The sequence below is a fragment of the Silurus meridionalis genome, chromosome 3 (genome assembly GCF_014805685.1).
Source record: "Silurus meridionalis isolate SWU-2019-XX chromosome 3, ASM1480568v1, whole genome shotgun sequence".
Taxonomy (NCBI): Eukaryota; Metazoa; Chordata; class Actinopteri; order Siluriformes; family Siluridae; genus Silurus; species Silurus meridionalis.
The window spans coordinates 22,321,278-22,336,522 of record NC_060886.1 but is presented as its reverse complement, the minus strand read 5'-3'; the positions used below and the strand labels follow the sequence as shown (position 1 = coordinate 22,336,522).

Sequence of the window (15,245 nt, the reverse complement as noted above, 5' to 3'; positions counted from 1 at the left end):
TTGGTTTAGTCTGATTTATATCCCTACTGATACATAAACAAGCATCATACAAACAGCTTAATTAGATTGTGTGTATTTGTGGTAAATATGTAAAAATTGTGTCAAAATGATAGCCATCAATAAGGAATGGGTCATTACCTCTGAATGGCAACATTGCAATTCTTTAAAATACTTTTTAAAATAAGGACTTTATTAAAGTGATCAATAAATGGCGGGATTATTTCTAATGATACTATTACCCAGCTTTCTGTGTTTGCCAATTATTTTTAAACTTCTATACAACAAATTCAAGTTTTTAATAGCCAATAATTGACAGTTTTTTCTAAATTATTTTAGTCTTGATCAGTGTTTGATCAGTGTTTCTTTATTTAATTTGTTGACTAAAGTCAGAAATACAGAAACATTTTTGTGAAATGGATTAAATGCAGTAACCTTGATAAGTCATATTTCATTTGTACATTTTTGTACATTTTAAAGCAAATAAAATGGTTGCACTTTTTGCATTAAAAAAAAAAAAAGTTAATAAATGACTACCTGATTGTGTCTCTATCTAAGAACATCACTAATTACACATTGAAAAGAGCATCAAAATGCCACTGATGTTTATGGATCTCTATTCTTGACATGCCCCCACTGATTTAGCAAACTAAGCTCCAAAAAGCAGACATTCCAAATGTATGTACATTGGCCAAATCAAGGTATTTGAGATATATATATATATGTATATATATATATATATATATATATATATATATATATATATATATATATATATATATATATATATATATATGTGTGTGTATGTATATATATATATATATATATATATATATATATATATATATATATATATATATATATATATATATATATATATATATATATATATATATATATATATATATATATATATATATATATATATATATCTGTGAAAATATTTATGTATAATGATATAGATGAGAAAAAAATGTTTACCTGTTTTTGCTCTTCCTCTTAGGAGGATTGCATATTCCTCTTGTATTTCCTCTGAGCAGTGTCTGTACAGACTGGGGTCACTATTACAGACTTTCAGCTCCTCAAGACTGATTTGTGCAATCAGTGTCCTGTACACTCCCTCCTTGACTATCTACCCCACTATTTGAGTGATAAGAGATTACCTCTGTCAAGCTATAGATAAGCCCAAGGCCTTCAGAGCTAAGAGATCCTAATGAAAGTTTAAATGTTGGAAGTACAGACTGTATAAATATACTCTACATTACACTTACATTTAACGGGGATTTGAATTTACATTTGTGTTTTTATTCATAAAATTTTTTCTTTAGTGTATGTTTTTCTATAAAGAAAGAAAAGCTTACCACTGGAACTCACATACTATACATGTGTATGTTGTTTCTGTTCTAAGTGTCATTGCTGAAGGTAATGTGTGAGAACACGGAGTTATCACAGACCGCAAGATTGTGGCATCTGTGAATATATGAAAAACAGATAAAAAACATTAGCATAATTTATGTGGCACAGTCTTAATATTAATTTTATCCGTTTGCTTTGCATAATGCCTTAAATAGCTATTCGACTTGTACATTTCTTAAATAATTAAATAAAGATTATTATTATTTTTTTTTAATAACGATACAATTGATTATTCAAACAATTTAAGCATGGTCTTATTTGTGTTAACCAGCAAAGCGGATTTTTTTTTTTTTATCTTATTTTATTTAGTTTTTATTCAATTTTGTTATATTGTAAATTCAGTTTTATTCCTATATAATATAGTACATTCTAGTTCTATTTTTTTACCCTTTTATTTATTTTTTATTCTATTTTATGTAATAGCATTCGTAAAAAGTATTTCATTTAATTTTAATCTAAAAAGACTTATTAATACAAGTAAAAATGGGTTGAATGATGCCATATGTCCACAAAAGGGAAATATTCAAACAAGCAAGTGAATGAACATGATATTTAGAGTTAATTGAAATAAATTAGATACTAGCATTTATAAAATGTTTTATTAAAAAAAACAACTTGTGGTGTGACAAAAAATTATGAAGTGTTAAATTATTTTTGACAAATTTTAACTAGGCATTCTATGGCACACCCGCATAAATATTCCTATTCAGCAATTATTTAAACCTTTAGACCTTTAGGTTATTGAACTCATTTTATGATGGATCACTTTAATAATAACGTTTAAAATGGAAGACAAATTATGGCTAACCCAATATGAACATATGCTATATTTAGTATATGGTATTCTATTCATTGCTATTGATGAAACATGATATTTTTTTGCCCTGCTTTATAGGGGATAACAGAATTTTTTTTAAACAAAGAATTTAAGATTCATCTGTTTGAGGTAAAAAAAACGTATGTTTTAATGGCTTTTAATAACAACAAGCTTGGGGTCAATGCTCGGTCGGTCGGTGAATACCTGCTCATTTGTTGGTTATTCTCATTATCAGTTATTAATCAGCTCTGCAATTAAACTGGTGCAAGTACATCTTGATTGGCTCACCATAAATTGCATCATACTGGCTTGGCCACCTGCTTCAAGCTCCAGCAGTTCTTTGTATTAGAGAATAAAACTTTAAGTTTAAACAGTGTGTGGAGAGATATACTTCATTGCCACATTGCCTGAGGTCACTCAAGGTATTCAAACACAAACCTCACTGTCAGCTGATCTCTGTTTATGCTAAACTTGCTAGGGAATAATCATGGATTCATTCAGTTAGTCTTATTAATTAATATCTGAATATTAATTAAACAATAATGTTTTGGTAAAAAAATAAGTATGTTTTCTTAAAGTAAAAATGTATATATTTTTAGATTTTAAAATACAAAACACTTGGGTGGCAACAATGAGATTATAAAGAACTAGTTCCGCATGGTGGTTATACTTTTATTGCTGTGAACTTTACATTATAGAAACATGGAAGCATGGAGAAGTTTAGGAGAGATGGCATTGGAGTTTTTAACCAGATTGTTTAAAAAGATTCTGGAAGGTGAAAGGATGCCTGGGGAATGGAGAAGGAGTGTGCTGGTACCGATCTTTAAGCATAAGGAAGATGTGCAGACCTGCAGTAACTACAGGGGAATTAAGTTGATCAGTCACACCATAAAGTTATGGGAAAGAGTAGTGGAAGCCAGGCTGAGAGAAGAGGTGACCATCTGTGAGCAACAGTATGGTTTCATGCTGAGGAGGAGCGCCACAGGTGCAGAATTTGCTTTGAGAATGTTGATAGAAAAGTATAGAGAAGGTCAGAAGGAATTGCATTGTGTATTTGTGGATTTAGAGAAAGCGTACGACAGAGTGCTGAGAGAGGAGTTGTGGTATTGCATGAGGAAGTCAGGTGTGCCAGAGAAGTATGTGGGGGTGGTGCAGAACATGTATGAGGACAGTGTGACAGTAGTGAAGTGTGCAGTAGGAACGACAGACTGGTTGAAGGTGAAGTTTGGACTGCATCAAGGATCGTCCCTGAGCCCTTTCCTGTTTGCACTGGTGATGAACAGGTTGACGGACGAGGTCAGACAGGAATTTCCCTGGGCTATGATGTTTGCCCGGAAAGGTGGAGGTACACACTGAAGAGAAGGGGAATGAAAGTCAGTAGGAGTAAGACAGAGTACATGTGTGTGAATAAGAGGGGGGGCAGTGGAGTGGTGCGGTTGCAGGGAGAAGAGGTGGAGAAGGTGGAGGAGTTCAGGTACCTGTGGTCAACAGTGCAAAGTAATGAAAAGTGTGTTAGGGAAGTAAAGAAAAGAGTGCAGGCAGGGTGAAGTTTGTGGAGTGACCTGCACCACCCTCACATACTATTTTGACACACCTGACTTCCTCATACAATACCACAACTCCTCTCTTGGCACCCTGTCATACGATTTCTCTAAATCCACAAACACACTATGGATCTCCTTCTGACCTTCTCTATACTTCTTGATCAACATTCTCAAAGCAAATAATGCATCTGTGGTGCTCTTCCTCAGCATGAAACCATACTGTTGCTCACAGATGGTCACCTCTTCTCTCAGCCTGGCTTCCACTACTCTTTCCTATATCTTCATGGTGTGACTGATCAACTTAATTCCCCTGTAGTTACTGCAGGTCTGCACATCTCCCTTATTCTTAAAGATTGTTACAAGCACAATCCTTCTACATTCCTCAGGCATTCTCTCACCCTCCAAAATCTTGTTGAACAACCTGGTTAAAAACTCCACTGCCATCTCTCCTAAACATCTCCATGCTTCTACCGGTAGGTCATCTGGTCCAACCGACTTTCCACTCTTCATCATCTTAATAGCTGCTCTCACTTCCTCCTTACTAATCCTATCCACTTCCTGCTTCACCATCTCCACACCATCCAACCTTCTCTCTCGCTCATTTTCCTCGATCATCAGCTACTCAAAATACTGCCTCCATCTTCTCAACACCCTCTTCTCACTAGGCAACACATTTCAATCTCCATCATTTATTGCTCTAACCTGCAGCACATCCTTCCCAGCTCAGTTTCTATGCCTGGCCAATTGGTATAAATCCTTTTCTCCTTCCTTAGTGTTCAACTTCACATACAGCTTCTCATATGCCTTTTCCTTAGCTTTCACCACATCCCTCTTTTCCTGCTGCTGCATCTCATTGCACTCCTACATACAATCAGTAAGAATCCAACTACTAAAATTGCCAAGCAGCTTGGTGAAAAAAGTTCCACTGTTGGAGCAATCATTAGAAAATGGAAAAAGCTAAACATGACTGTCAATCTGCCTCGGACTGGGGTTCCATGCAAGATCTCACCTCGTGGGGTCTCAATGGTCCCAAGGAAGGTGAGAAATCAGCCCAGAACTACACGGGAGGAGCTGGTCAATGACCTGAAAAGAGCTGGGACCACCGTTTCCAAGGTTACTGTTGGTAATACACTAAGATGTCATGGTTTGAAATAATGCATGGCACGGAAGGTTCCCCTGCTTAAACCAGCACATGTCCCGGCACGTCTTAATTTTGCCACTGACCATTTGGATGATCCAGAGGAGTCATGGGAGAAAGTCATGTGGTCAGATGAGACCAAAATAGAACTTTTGGGTCATAATTCCACTAAACGTGTTTGGATGAAGAAGAATGATGAGTACCATCCCAAGAACACCATCCCTTCTGTGAAGCATGGGGGTGGTAGCATCATGCTTTGGGGGTGTTTTTCTGCACATGGGACAGGGCGACTGCACTGTATTAAGGAGAGGATGACCAGGGCCAGGATAACCAAGGAGTGGCTCTGTAAGAAGCATATCAAGGTTCTGGTGTGACCTAGCCAGTCTCCAGACCTAAACCCAATGTTATAGTAACGTTTCTCAGCGACAGGCCAGAAACCTGACTGATCTAGAGAAGATCTGTGTGAAGGAGTGGGTCAAAATCCTTCCTGCAGTGTAAAACCTGTGCAAACCTGTTGAAAAACTACAGGAAACGTTTGACCTCTGTAATTGCAAACAAAGGCTACTGTACCAAATATTAACATTGACTTTCTCAGGTGTTCAAATACTTATTTGCAGCTGTATCGAACAAATAAATAGTTAAAAAATCATACATTGTGATTTCTGGATTGTTTTTTTTAGATTATGTCTCTCACAGTGGACATGCACCTACGATGACAATTTCAGACCCTCCATGATTTCTAAGTGGGAGAACTTGCAAAATAGCAGGGTGTTCAAATACTTATTTTCTTTACTCTATCTATCTATCTATCTATCTATCTATCTATCTATCTATCTATCTATCTATCTATCTATCTATCTATCTATCTATCTATCTATCTATCTATCTATCTATCTATCTATCTAATATTAATATGATGTGAGGTCCAGTTACCAGTGTGACACTAAAACAGGTAGAAGTAATAACTACTTTTTACTTAAGCACATGTCAAAGCCAAGACTTCTTTACTTTCACTTGAGTAAAAAAGTATAATCAGTACTTCAATTTTCAGTATCTGAATCTGGCGTACCAATGTAGATTTATTCATTGCTAGAGACTCTGGATAAGGGAGTCTGCTAAATGCTGCAAATGTAAATGTAAATGTAAATGTAAAAAAAAAATAATAATAATAATAAATACAAATAAATATATATATAGTTACACCACCAAACCACCAACAAGAAATTGTATTATTTGTGCTTTGATTAAAAAAAACAACAACAACAAAAAAACAATTGTAAAAGACTTTTTGGGTGTAATTGTGTGTGATAGCTCAAGAGGGGGCTGTGTTCATTTTATAGGTGTATAGGTGTTTTTTTTCCCCCTCGGGACAGTGACGCTGTTCTTTACTTGAGGTACAATAAAAAGTCGGACTGGTCGTTTCACAGAATCCTGCTTTCGTTTCTATTATTTTCTTAGAAAAAAGTATTTTAGGCGAACTTGCCCCTTTTGGAAAACGCTCGGTTACACAATGTATTGCTATTTTATATATTTTTGTTTTTATAACGGAAACGTCTTTCTGAAGCATCTTTAAATCCGCTCTCACCACCCAATACCGTAAGTGTACGATTAGACGTGCAACACAAAAAAGTGCGACTGGCTTAATCATGTATTTTCAAGATGCGGCTGATTTAACCGCAGTCATCCGCCATAAAAGAGCCGATTGAGATTTTTGCATTATCTTTGTTACGAAATATGCAAATAAACAAGTTTTTAAATTTAGCAAATTAAACCCTGAACTAAACGGTCATTAAAATGATTTTCCCCATTACATAACATTTGCATAACATGTTATGCGACACATTCATACATCAGTAGCAGCGTTCACTGAGGAAATCCGACTCAAAGACTCGACTCTTTCACACACGGCACCATAGCGCAGTATGACAGACCACATCCGCCATAAAAGAGCCGACCGAAGTAAACATCGCTGCAAACTTAGAGACACGGAGTAACAAAGGGGACATCTCTAAATCATTTGCAAGTAAAGTAAGTAAGCCACTTATTTACCCATCTTATACACACACACACACACACACACACACACATACATATATATATATATAATCATTTGCAATGCAAGGTAAAAAAAAAAAAATGCAAGTTTTGTAGTTTTCATCAGTGCAATAGTATTTGCACAACTCAAACACAAAAGCAACTGACAATTAATAACAGTCTTTCTATTACTCTTCTACAGATATGTTTCTATATATCTTTGGGTTGGTGGTGTTATTCTATGCCTACCGATGGTTTAGAGAGCTGAAGCAAGTGGCAAACAAATCAGAGAAATATGTCTACATTACTGGGTGTGATACAGGCTTTGGAAAACTTCTGGCCAAACAACTGGACAAAGAAGGATTCTGTGTAATTGCTGGCTGTTACACAGAAAAAGGAGAGGTTGAGCTGAAGAAGACCTGCTCTGCCAGATTCTCTACTGTTCAGTTAGATGTTAGTGATAATGATAGCATTATGAAGGCTGCAAGCATCATTAAAACTCTTGTGGGAGAGAAGGGTAAGCGATTTTAACAGTGTTTAGTGACTGCACCTAAGGACTAATGAGATTAAGCTCTCAAAAATGTTTACAACTAGACAATTTATCTGGAAGATTTAAAAATTGTGTTGCACTAGTCTTGTATATATGAGCTATTTTATTAAGCACAATATAATCTGCAATATTTAACATTTTCATTTGTATTGATTATTGCAAGATAATATTGTTTACTGAGCAACATTATGTTTCTTTTATGCGTTTGTTGATGTATGTGACATTTAGGTCTCTGGGCTGTTGTAAACAATGCAGGAATATCTCAGCCATCAGGGCATGTTGATTGGATGGTCATTAATGACTTTAAGACCATAATCAATGTCAACCTATTAGGGGTCATTGCTGTGACCTTGAGTGTGCTACCCTTCATTAAGAAAGCTAAGGGCCGCATTGTCAATATCTCCAGCGTGCTTGGAAGAATATGTTTATCTACAGGGCCATACTGTGTCTCAAAATATGGAGTGGAGGCATTCAATGACTGCTTGAGGTGGGTCATCTGACATAACAAAACACTGCACTTATAAAATGAATGCATCACACTACCACTTAATCAGTGTTTTTTTCTTGTTCTTGTTGCTTTTCCTTCTTTTTAAATAATATTTAATCACTTCTTTTTTTTTAAGATTGAAAAATATACAGAACAACAAAAGCCATAGTTAATCATGCAAAAAGTGTTTTCTCTTAAGTGTTGCCAGATGTTGCAAGTGATCTGATTCTGTGGCTGGCTTCACATGTCTCAGATTTCACTCTTTCTCTCTGTCATTGCATGACAATTGGCAAGTTAGCAAAATTTAGAAATGTTTTGAGAATATATTTCTTAACTATCTTGAATAGTCCTAATCATTTGCAAATTTCTGAAAATGTATCACACTTTTATCACCGTTCCACCCACAGCAACAGAAAACATTATTTGATCATCTGATGAATGAAAACTGCTGTTGGAGACTGTGTGATCTGTATAATGATTTTATACCATAATGTCATATTTATTTCAACATAACATTGACCTCATATAGTATTCCAGAGGTTATGTGGAATTCCATGAATATTGGTTTCAATATTTTTGTTGTTAGTGTACAACATATTGTCACACAGTAATGCTGAATTACTTGATATATAACAATGGAAAGAGAAATGGTGTAGGGGTGATTCTGAAGGAAGAGTACAGTAAGAGTGTAGTGGAGGTGAAGATTCTGATAGGGTGATGAACGTGAAGCTGGAAGTTGAAGGGATGATGATAAATGTCATCTGCTCCTCAAGTGGGTTGTGAGATGGAGGAGAAGGAAAGATTCTGGAGTGAATTAGATGAAGTGGTAGATGGTGTATCTAGGAATAAACTATATGTGATTGATGCAGACTTTAATGGGCATGTAGGTGAATGGAACAGAGGTGATGAGGAGGTGATGGTAGGTATGGCCTTAAGGAAAGAAATGTGGAAGGGCAGATGGTGGTAAACTTTGCTTAAAAGGATGGAAATGGCAGTGGTGAACACTTATTTTGGGAAGAAGGAGGATCATAGGGTGACATATAAGAGTGGAGGAAGGTGCACACTGATTTACTATGTTCTATGTAGGAGCTGCAACCTGAAGGAGATTGGAGAGTGTAAGGTGCTGGCAGGGGACACTGTAGCTAGACAGCATCGGATGGTGGTCTGTAGGATGTTTTTGGAGGTTTAGAAGAGGAGGAGGAGAGTGAAGACTGAAAGAAGAATTAGATGGTGGAAACTAAAGGAGGAAGACTATAGTATGAGATTCAGGGAAGAGGTCAGACAGGGGCTCGGTGGGGATGAAGAGGTGCTGGATGTTTGGGCAACTTGAAATCAACATCAAGGTGAATAGTATGCATTTATCCCTGATAAGCAAGCCGTGGCGACTGTGGCAACTCAGTCTAACTGTCAGGAAGACTATTCCAAAGTTTAGGAGCTAAATGTAAGAATGATCTACCGCCTTTAGTGGACTTTGCTATTCTGGGAACTACTAGAAGTCCAGATTTTTGAGATCTCAAGGTGTGTGACGGATTGTAGCGTGTTAAAAGACTGGATAGATACATGGGAATGGAAAGTCTGTTGGTCCAGATGACATACCGGTAAAAGCATGGAGATGTTTAGGAAAGATGGCAGTGGAGTTTTTAACCAGGTTGTTCAACAAGATCTTGGATGTGAGAGGATGCCTGAGGATCGGAGAAGGAGTGTGCTGGTACCAATCTTTAAAAATAAGGGAGATGTGCAGACCTGCAGTAACTACAGGGAAATTAAGTTGTTCAGTCACAGCATGAAGTTATGGGAAAGAGTAGTGGAAGCCAGCCTAAGAGAAGAGGTGACCATCTGTGAGCAACAGTATGGTTTCATGCCGAGGAAAAGCACCAAAGGTGAATTATTTGCTTTGAGAATGTTGATGGAGAAGAATAGAGAAGGTAAGAAGAAGTTTCATTGTGTGTTTGTAGATTTAGAGAAAGCGTACGAAAGGGTGCCGAGAGAGGAGTTGTGGTATTGTATGAGGAAGTCAGGTGTGTCAGAGAAGTATGTGAGGGTGGTGCAGGACATGTATGAGGACAGTGTGACAGCAGTGAAGTGTGCAACAGGAATGACAGACTGGTTCAAGGTGGAGGTTGGACTGCATCAAGGATCGGCTCTGAGCCCTTTCCTGTTTGCAGTGGTGATGGACAGGTTGACGGACAAGGTCAGACAGGAGTCTCCCTGGACCATGATGTTTGGGATGATATTGTGATTTGTGGTGAGAGTAGGGAGCAGGTTGAGAAGAGCCTGGAAAGGTGAAGGTACACACTGGAGAGAAGGGGAATGCAAGTCAGTAGGAGTAAGACAGAGTACATGTGTGTGAATGAGAGGGAGAGCAGTGGAGTGGTGCGGTTGCAGGGAGAAGATGTGGAGAAGGTGGAGGAGTTCAGGTACCTGAGGTCAACAGTGCAAAATTAATGGAGAGTGTGTTAGAGAAGTGAAGAAAAGAGTGCAGGCAGGGTGGAGTGGGTGGAGAAGAGTGGCAGGGGTGATTTGTAATAAAAGGGTATCTGCAAGAGTGAAAGGAAAAGTTTATAGGATTGTGGTGAGACCTGCGATGTTATATGGTTTAGAGACATTGGCATTCAGTAAAAGACAGGAGGCGGAGCTGGAGGTAGCAGAGCTGAAGATGTTAAGGTCTTCGTTGGTGGTGACGAGTATGGACAGGATTAGAAATTAGTTAATTAGAGGGACAGTGCATGTAGGACATTTTTGAGACAAGGTGAGGGAGGCGAGATTGAGATGGTTTGGACATGTGCAGAGAAGGGACATGGGGTATATCGGTAGAAGAATGCTGAGGATGGAGCCGCTAGAAAGGAGGAAAAGAGGAAGGCCAAGGAGGAGGTTTATGAATGTGGTGAGGGAAGACATGCAGGTAGTTGGTTTGACAGGGGGGTATGGAGACGAATGATCCGCTGTGGCGACCCCTAATGGGAGAAGCCAAAAAAAAAAAGAAGAAGAAGAAGACTTGATATATAACAAGACAATAACACTGAAATGACAAAAAATAGATAACTGAGCATCTGTGCACATATCTAAGCAATTATGCATGTTTCCTGTAGTACATTCAGTGTTTGTCTATAGTCTATAGTTAATGCCAGAATTTGCCTAACATCTCTGAATACAAATCATCTATTGTAAATAGTAAGGTTGTAATTTTTACTGCTGTCCATGTTGTCTTCTTTTAACAGGTTAAACATGAAATTATTTGGAGTTAAGGTACTGTGCATTGAACCAGGATTCTTCAAAACGGACATGGCAAATACTAGTCTTATTCAAGACAGTTTCCAGAAAATCTGGAACAGACTGCCACAAGATGTCAAGGATGACTATGGAAGTGACTACATTGACCAGAGTTAGTTGAACATACGACACATTATACATGTGGTTCAGAGCGTGGTCACGCAGGGGCATTCCCAAAGCATGTTGATGCAGTGTCTCGTTCCCTCTGGGAACCAGGGTTACAAACATAACCTAGAGACGTTCCTTCAGACATAACATTTAGAATTAAGGCCAAAGAGTTAAATCTTGGTTTCATCAGGCCTTTAGCGGGCTTTCATGGTTTTTGCACTTTTGAGGAGGCGCTTTCGTCTAGCCACTCTGCCATAAAACCCAGATTGGTGGAGAGCTGCAGTGATGGTTAACCTTTTGGAATTTTGTCCTTTCTTCAACAGGATCTCTGGAGCTTAGTCAGAATGACCATAGGGTTTTTGTTCGCCTCTCTTACTAAAGCCCTTCTCCCCTGATTGCTAATTTTGGCTGGGCGACCAGCTCTCGGAAGAGTGGTTGTGCCACACTTCTTCCATTTTTTTATTATAGAGGCCACTGTGAATCTTCAGTGTAGCAGCATTTTTTTGTATCCTTCCTCAGATCTGTGCCTTGCAACAATTCTGTCTCTGAGTTCTGCAGACAGTTAGAACAATTGTAGTATCAGGCTGAAATATAAAAAAAGTTAAAGGAATGAATACTTTCTGAATGCACTGTATTTTTTTATTTTTACTAAGTTCCTGGCCAATTAAGACCATGCTGTTAAGACTAATAAAAGCTGAAGTGTGACTCTCACATGAGAGCCATATTCTAGATTTTTTTTAATCTTTCTGTTAAAGCAAATCATCTTTATTCAATGAACAGGTTTGTCAGCATTTGTAAAAGAATGGACAACATAATATAAGAAAATGCTGATTTAAGACTGTTATAGACTAAGACTGTGTATGCAAAGTATAACTGTAATCAAATAGACCAAAAACATAAAATGTACTTCAATAAAATAGGAACCTATAAAAAATGACAAAATGCTTATCTGAAATAATGCAGTATAATTTAAAAAGCCTTTCTCTCTTATTTTAGTTAAAGTAACCATGACAGAGAGGTTTGGGAAGAAGCTGGATGGAGATCTGATGAAAGTGGTGGGCTGTATGGTGCATGCTGTCTCTGCTGTCCATCCTCGCACCCGCTACTCTGCTGGCTGGGATGCAAAATTCTTCTGGCTGCCTCTGTCCTACATGCCATCCTTTATCTCAGATCGCATGCTATTGAAAACCATGATTAAACCTAAGGGATTCAAATTAATATAAATCTCGTACCAAGATTGTCACAAGACATAATCATTAAAATCTACAACATAATAAATTGTAGTATAGAATTTTAATAAATCTACCATGATTTAGTTCTTAATTAGTATAGTTAGGTATGAGGGAGAAACTGAACAAATGTGTAAAAACTGTTTCTTGTTTGTATCTACAGTAATTATTCTATGTAACCTAAAGATATACATAAGTACATATAAGATATGACATATTAGGATATATTTTAAATAAATTGTCATGACTGCCATTCCCTTTTCAGTAGTTTCCAGCCACATTGTCACTGGCTAAGAATGACATTCAACCCTGCTTTTTATGCCATAAGAAACCAATCCAACTTAAGAGTGTCTAGAAAGATGTTTGAGGATTACTTTCAACAATTTATACCACTATCAAGAGATTAACATAGCAGAATCTGTACAAGGTAGTAGGAAAGTTAAACCAGGCCAATTCTGCTTTACATATTTTTATAACAGAGGGACAAGATTCAAAATAAGGAACAACACAGCCTTAAATTTAAATTACTGCTTTTATATTTATGTAGGCAAAATAAATGCATTTATACATAGCTTATGGAGTGCTGTATACCTGTTCTGTTTTTCCTGGGTTTTTTTGCATCCCTATTTGGATAGTGTAAAATCATCCATACACCCATGTTTATTTCACTCAGCTATTTCAATCAGCTAGTTATTTTACTCAGCTTTGCATAATTGGCTTTTTTATGCTTTTGAAAATGCATGGAATGACAATGAGCCCTATAGTACTATTTCTACTTAAAAAAGATGTTGAAGTAGTACAAAGCAATAGAGCTCACAGGGTTTATGGCACAACCTGAGTGGCAGTGCTTCTTAATGTTTTGATACTTGTCAGTAGTATTTTAGAAACACATCTGTGTTTTTTTCCACAGTGTGTTGTCTTAATAAGAAGGCAAATTACAGACTACTGTGTGTAAGGTGATATTACTTTTTATTTGCAATACATTTCACACTATCCAATGTCAGACAGATGTGAATGGGTTCCTATTTGAATCTGGTTCCTCACAAGATTGTCTTTTTTCTTGTCATCATCACCCCTGGCTTGCTCATTAGGGATACATATATGAATGGAAAATGTATTTCCTGAATGTTTACAGTAAGAACGTTTGTAAACCTGCTTTGTGAAAATGTCCATTATGAAAACTGATACTGTATACAAATAAAATAAAATTAAATTAAGAATTGATGTGGCAACACTGGCCACTGTATAAAGCCTACATAAATGCTAAGTTGTATTCAATATAAGAAACTGGACTAGTAAAAGTACAACCAAACCACAGTTTTTTTTTCTTATCATTTCTACTAAACTGGAAGGATGTAATTTACTGATTTACAGATCTTAAAATAGTTACTGTAGAATTGTGTACAAGGGGTATACCATGACACAATCAAAATATATAATCTGTGTGGGTTACTCAACTATGTAAGATAAGTCCGTAAGACAGGAAGACATTGTACTAAGTAAACTATCTTTTCACTCAAACCTAGAGGCCCAAACATGGCCCTGCATGATAATGCCCTAAAACCAAGATATGCAAATCAGCACTGTGCATTGGGAGAATCATTAAATGGGTTTTGAGGCTTGAGCAGTTGATGATATGCAAGTTCACTATGCAAATTGCTAAGCCCCAGTTAAATCACACTGCACTGTGCTTTTGGGTTCTAGCATGATAATGGGAGTACAGAGAACAGTCCTGACTTTAACCCCTCAAATAAACACATTTGAGGTGAATTGGAACACTCATCGTGGGGCAGGTCTTCCTATACACATCTTCTTCTTCTTCTTTTGGCTTCTCCCATTAGGGGTCGCCACAGCGGATCATCTGTTTCCGTACTCCCCTTTCCTCTACATCTGCCTCTTTCACACCAACTACCTGCATGTCTTCCCTCACCACATCCATAAACCTCCTCCTTGGGGTTCCTCTTTTTTTCCTTCCTTGTGGCTCCATCCTCAGCATTCTCCTACTGATATACCCCATGTCCCTCCTCTGCACATGTCCAAACCATCTTCTCATAACACATCAATGACCGCTTTCTTTGACAAACTCCTTCAGACCAATTCCAAATCTTATAGACAACCTTCACTGTAAGGTGGACAAATAGGAGACAAGCTTCAAACAAATGTGTATTTGGTTTTGGAATCGGATCTTCAACATTGTAGATGCACGGACACGTCTACATATTTTAATGCTGCTTCTTCTTCTTCTTCTTCTTCTTCTTTTGGCTGCTCCTATTAGGGGTCGCCACAGCGGATCATCCGTCTCCATACCCCCCCTGTCCTCTTTTAAACCATCTACTTGCATGTCTTTCCTCACCACATCCATAAACCTCCTCTTTGGCCTTCCTCTTTTCCTCCTTCCTGGTGGCTCCATCCACAGCATTTTCCTATTGATATACCCCATGTCCCTCCTCTGCACATGTCCAAATTATCTCAATCTTGCCTCCCTCACCTTGCTTCCAAAACGTCCTACATGCACTCTCCCTCTAATAAACTAATTTCTAATCCTGTCCATCCTCCTCACTCCTAATGAAAACTTCAACATTTTCAGCTCTGCTACCTCCAGCTCCACTGTTAGTCAGCCCATATTTTAAAGCTGCTAGGCAAAACAACGGGCCA

General features: G+C 37.6%; 1 protein-coding gene across 2 annotated transcripts; it reads left to right on the top strand.

Annotated features, from left to right (window-relative positions):
- The first annotated feature begins 6,288 nt into the window (after nt 1-6,288).
- dhrs9 (dehydrogenase/reductase (SDR family) member 9) lies at nt 6,289-13,907 on the top strand. Of its 2 annotated transcripts, none has more exons than XM_046845967.1 (6): nt 6,289-6,508; nt 6,770-6,940; nt 7,149-7,463; nt 7,725-7,983; nt 11,202-11,365; nt 12,358-13,907. In XM_046845967.1, the coding sequence occupies exons 3-6, from the start codon at nt 7,151-7,153 to the stop codon at nt 12,582-12,584; spliced, it is 963 nt and encodes a 320-aa protein (XP_046701923.1). In that variant the 5' UTR covers nt 6,289-6,508; nt 6,770-6,940; nt 7,149-7,150; the 3' UTR covers nt 12,585-13,907. The 2 variants fall into 2 exon arrangements, with proteins under 2 accessions (XP_046701923.1, XP_046701922.1); XM_046845966.1 differs by having other exon boundaries at nt 6,767-6,940.
- The last annotated feature ends 1,338 nt before the right edge of the window (nt 13,908-15,245 follow it).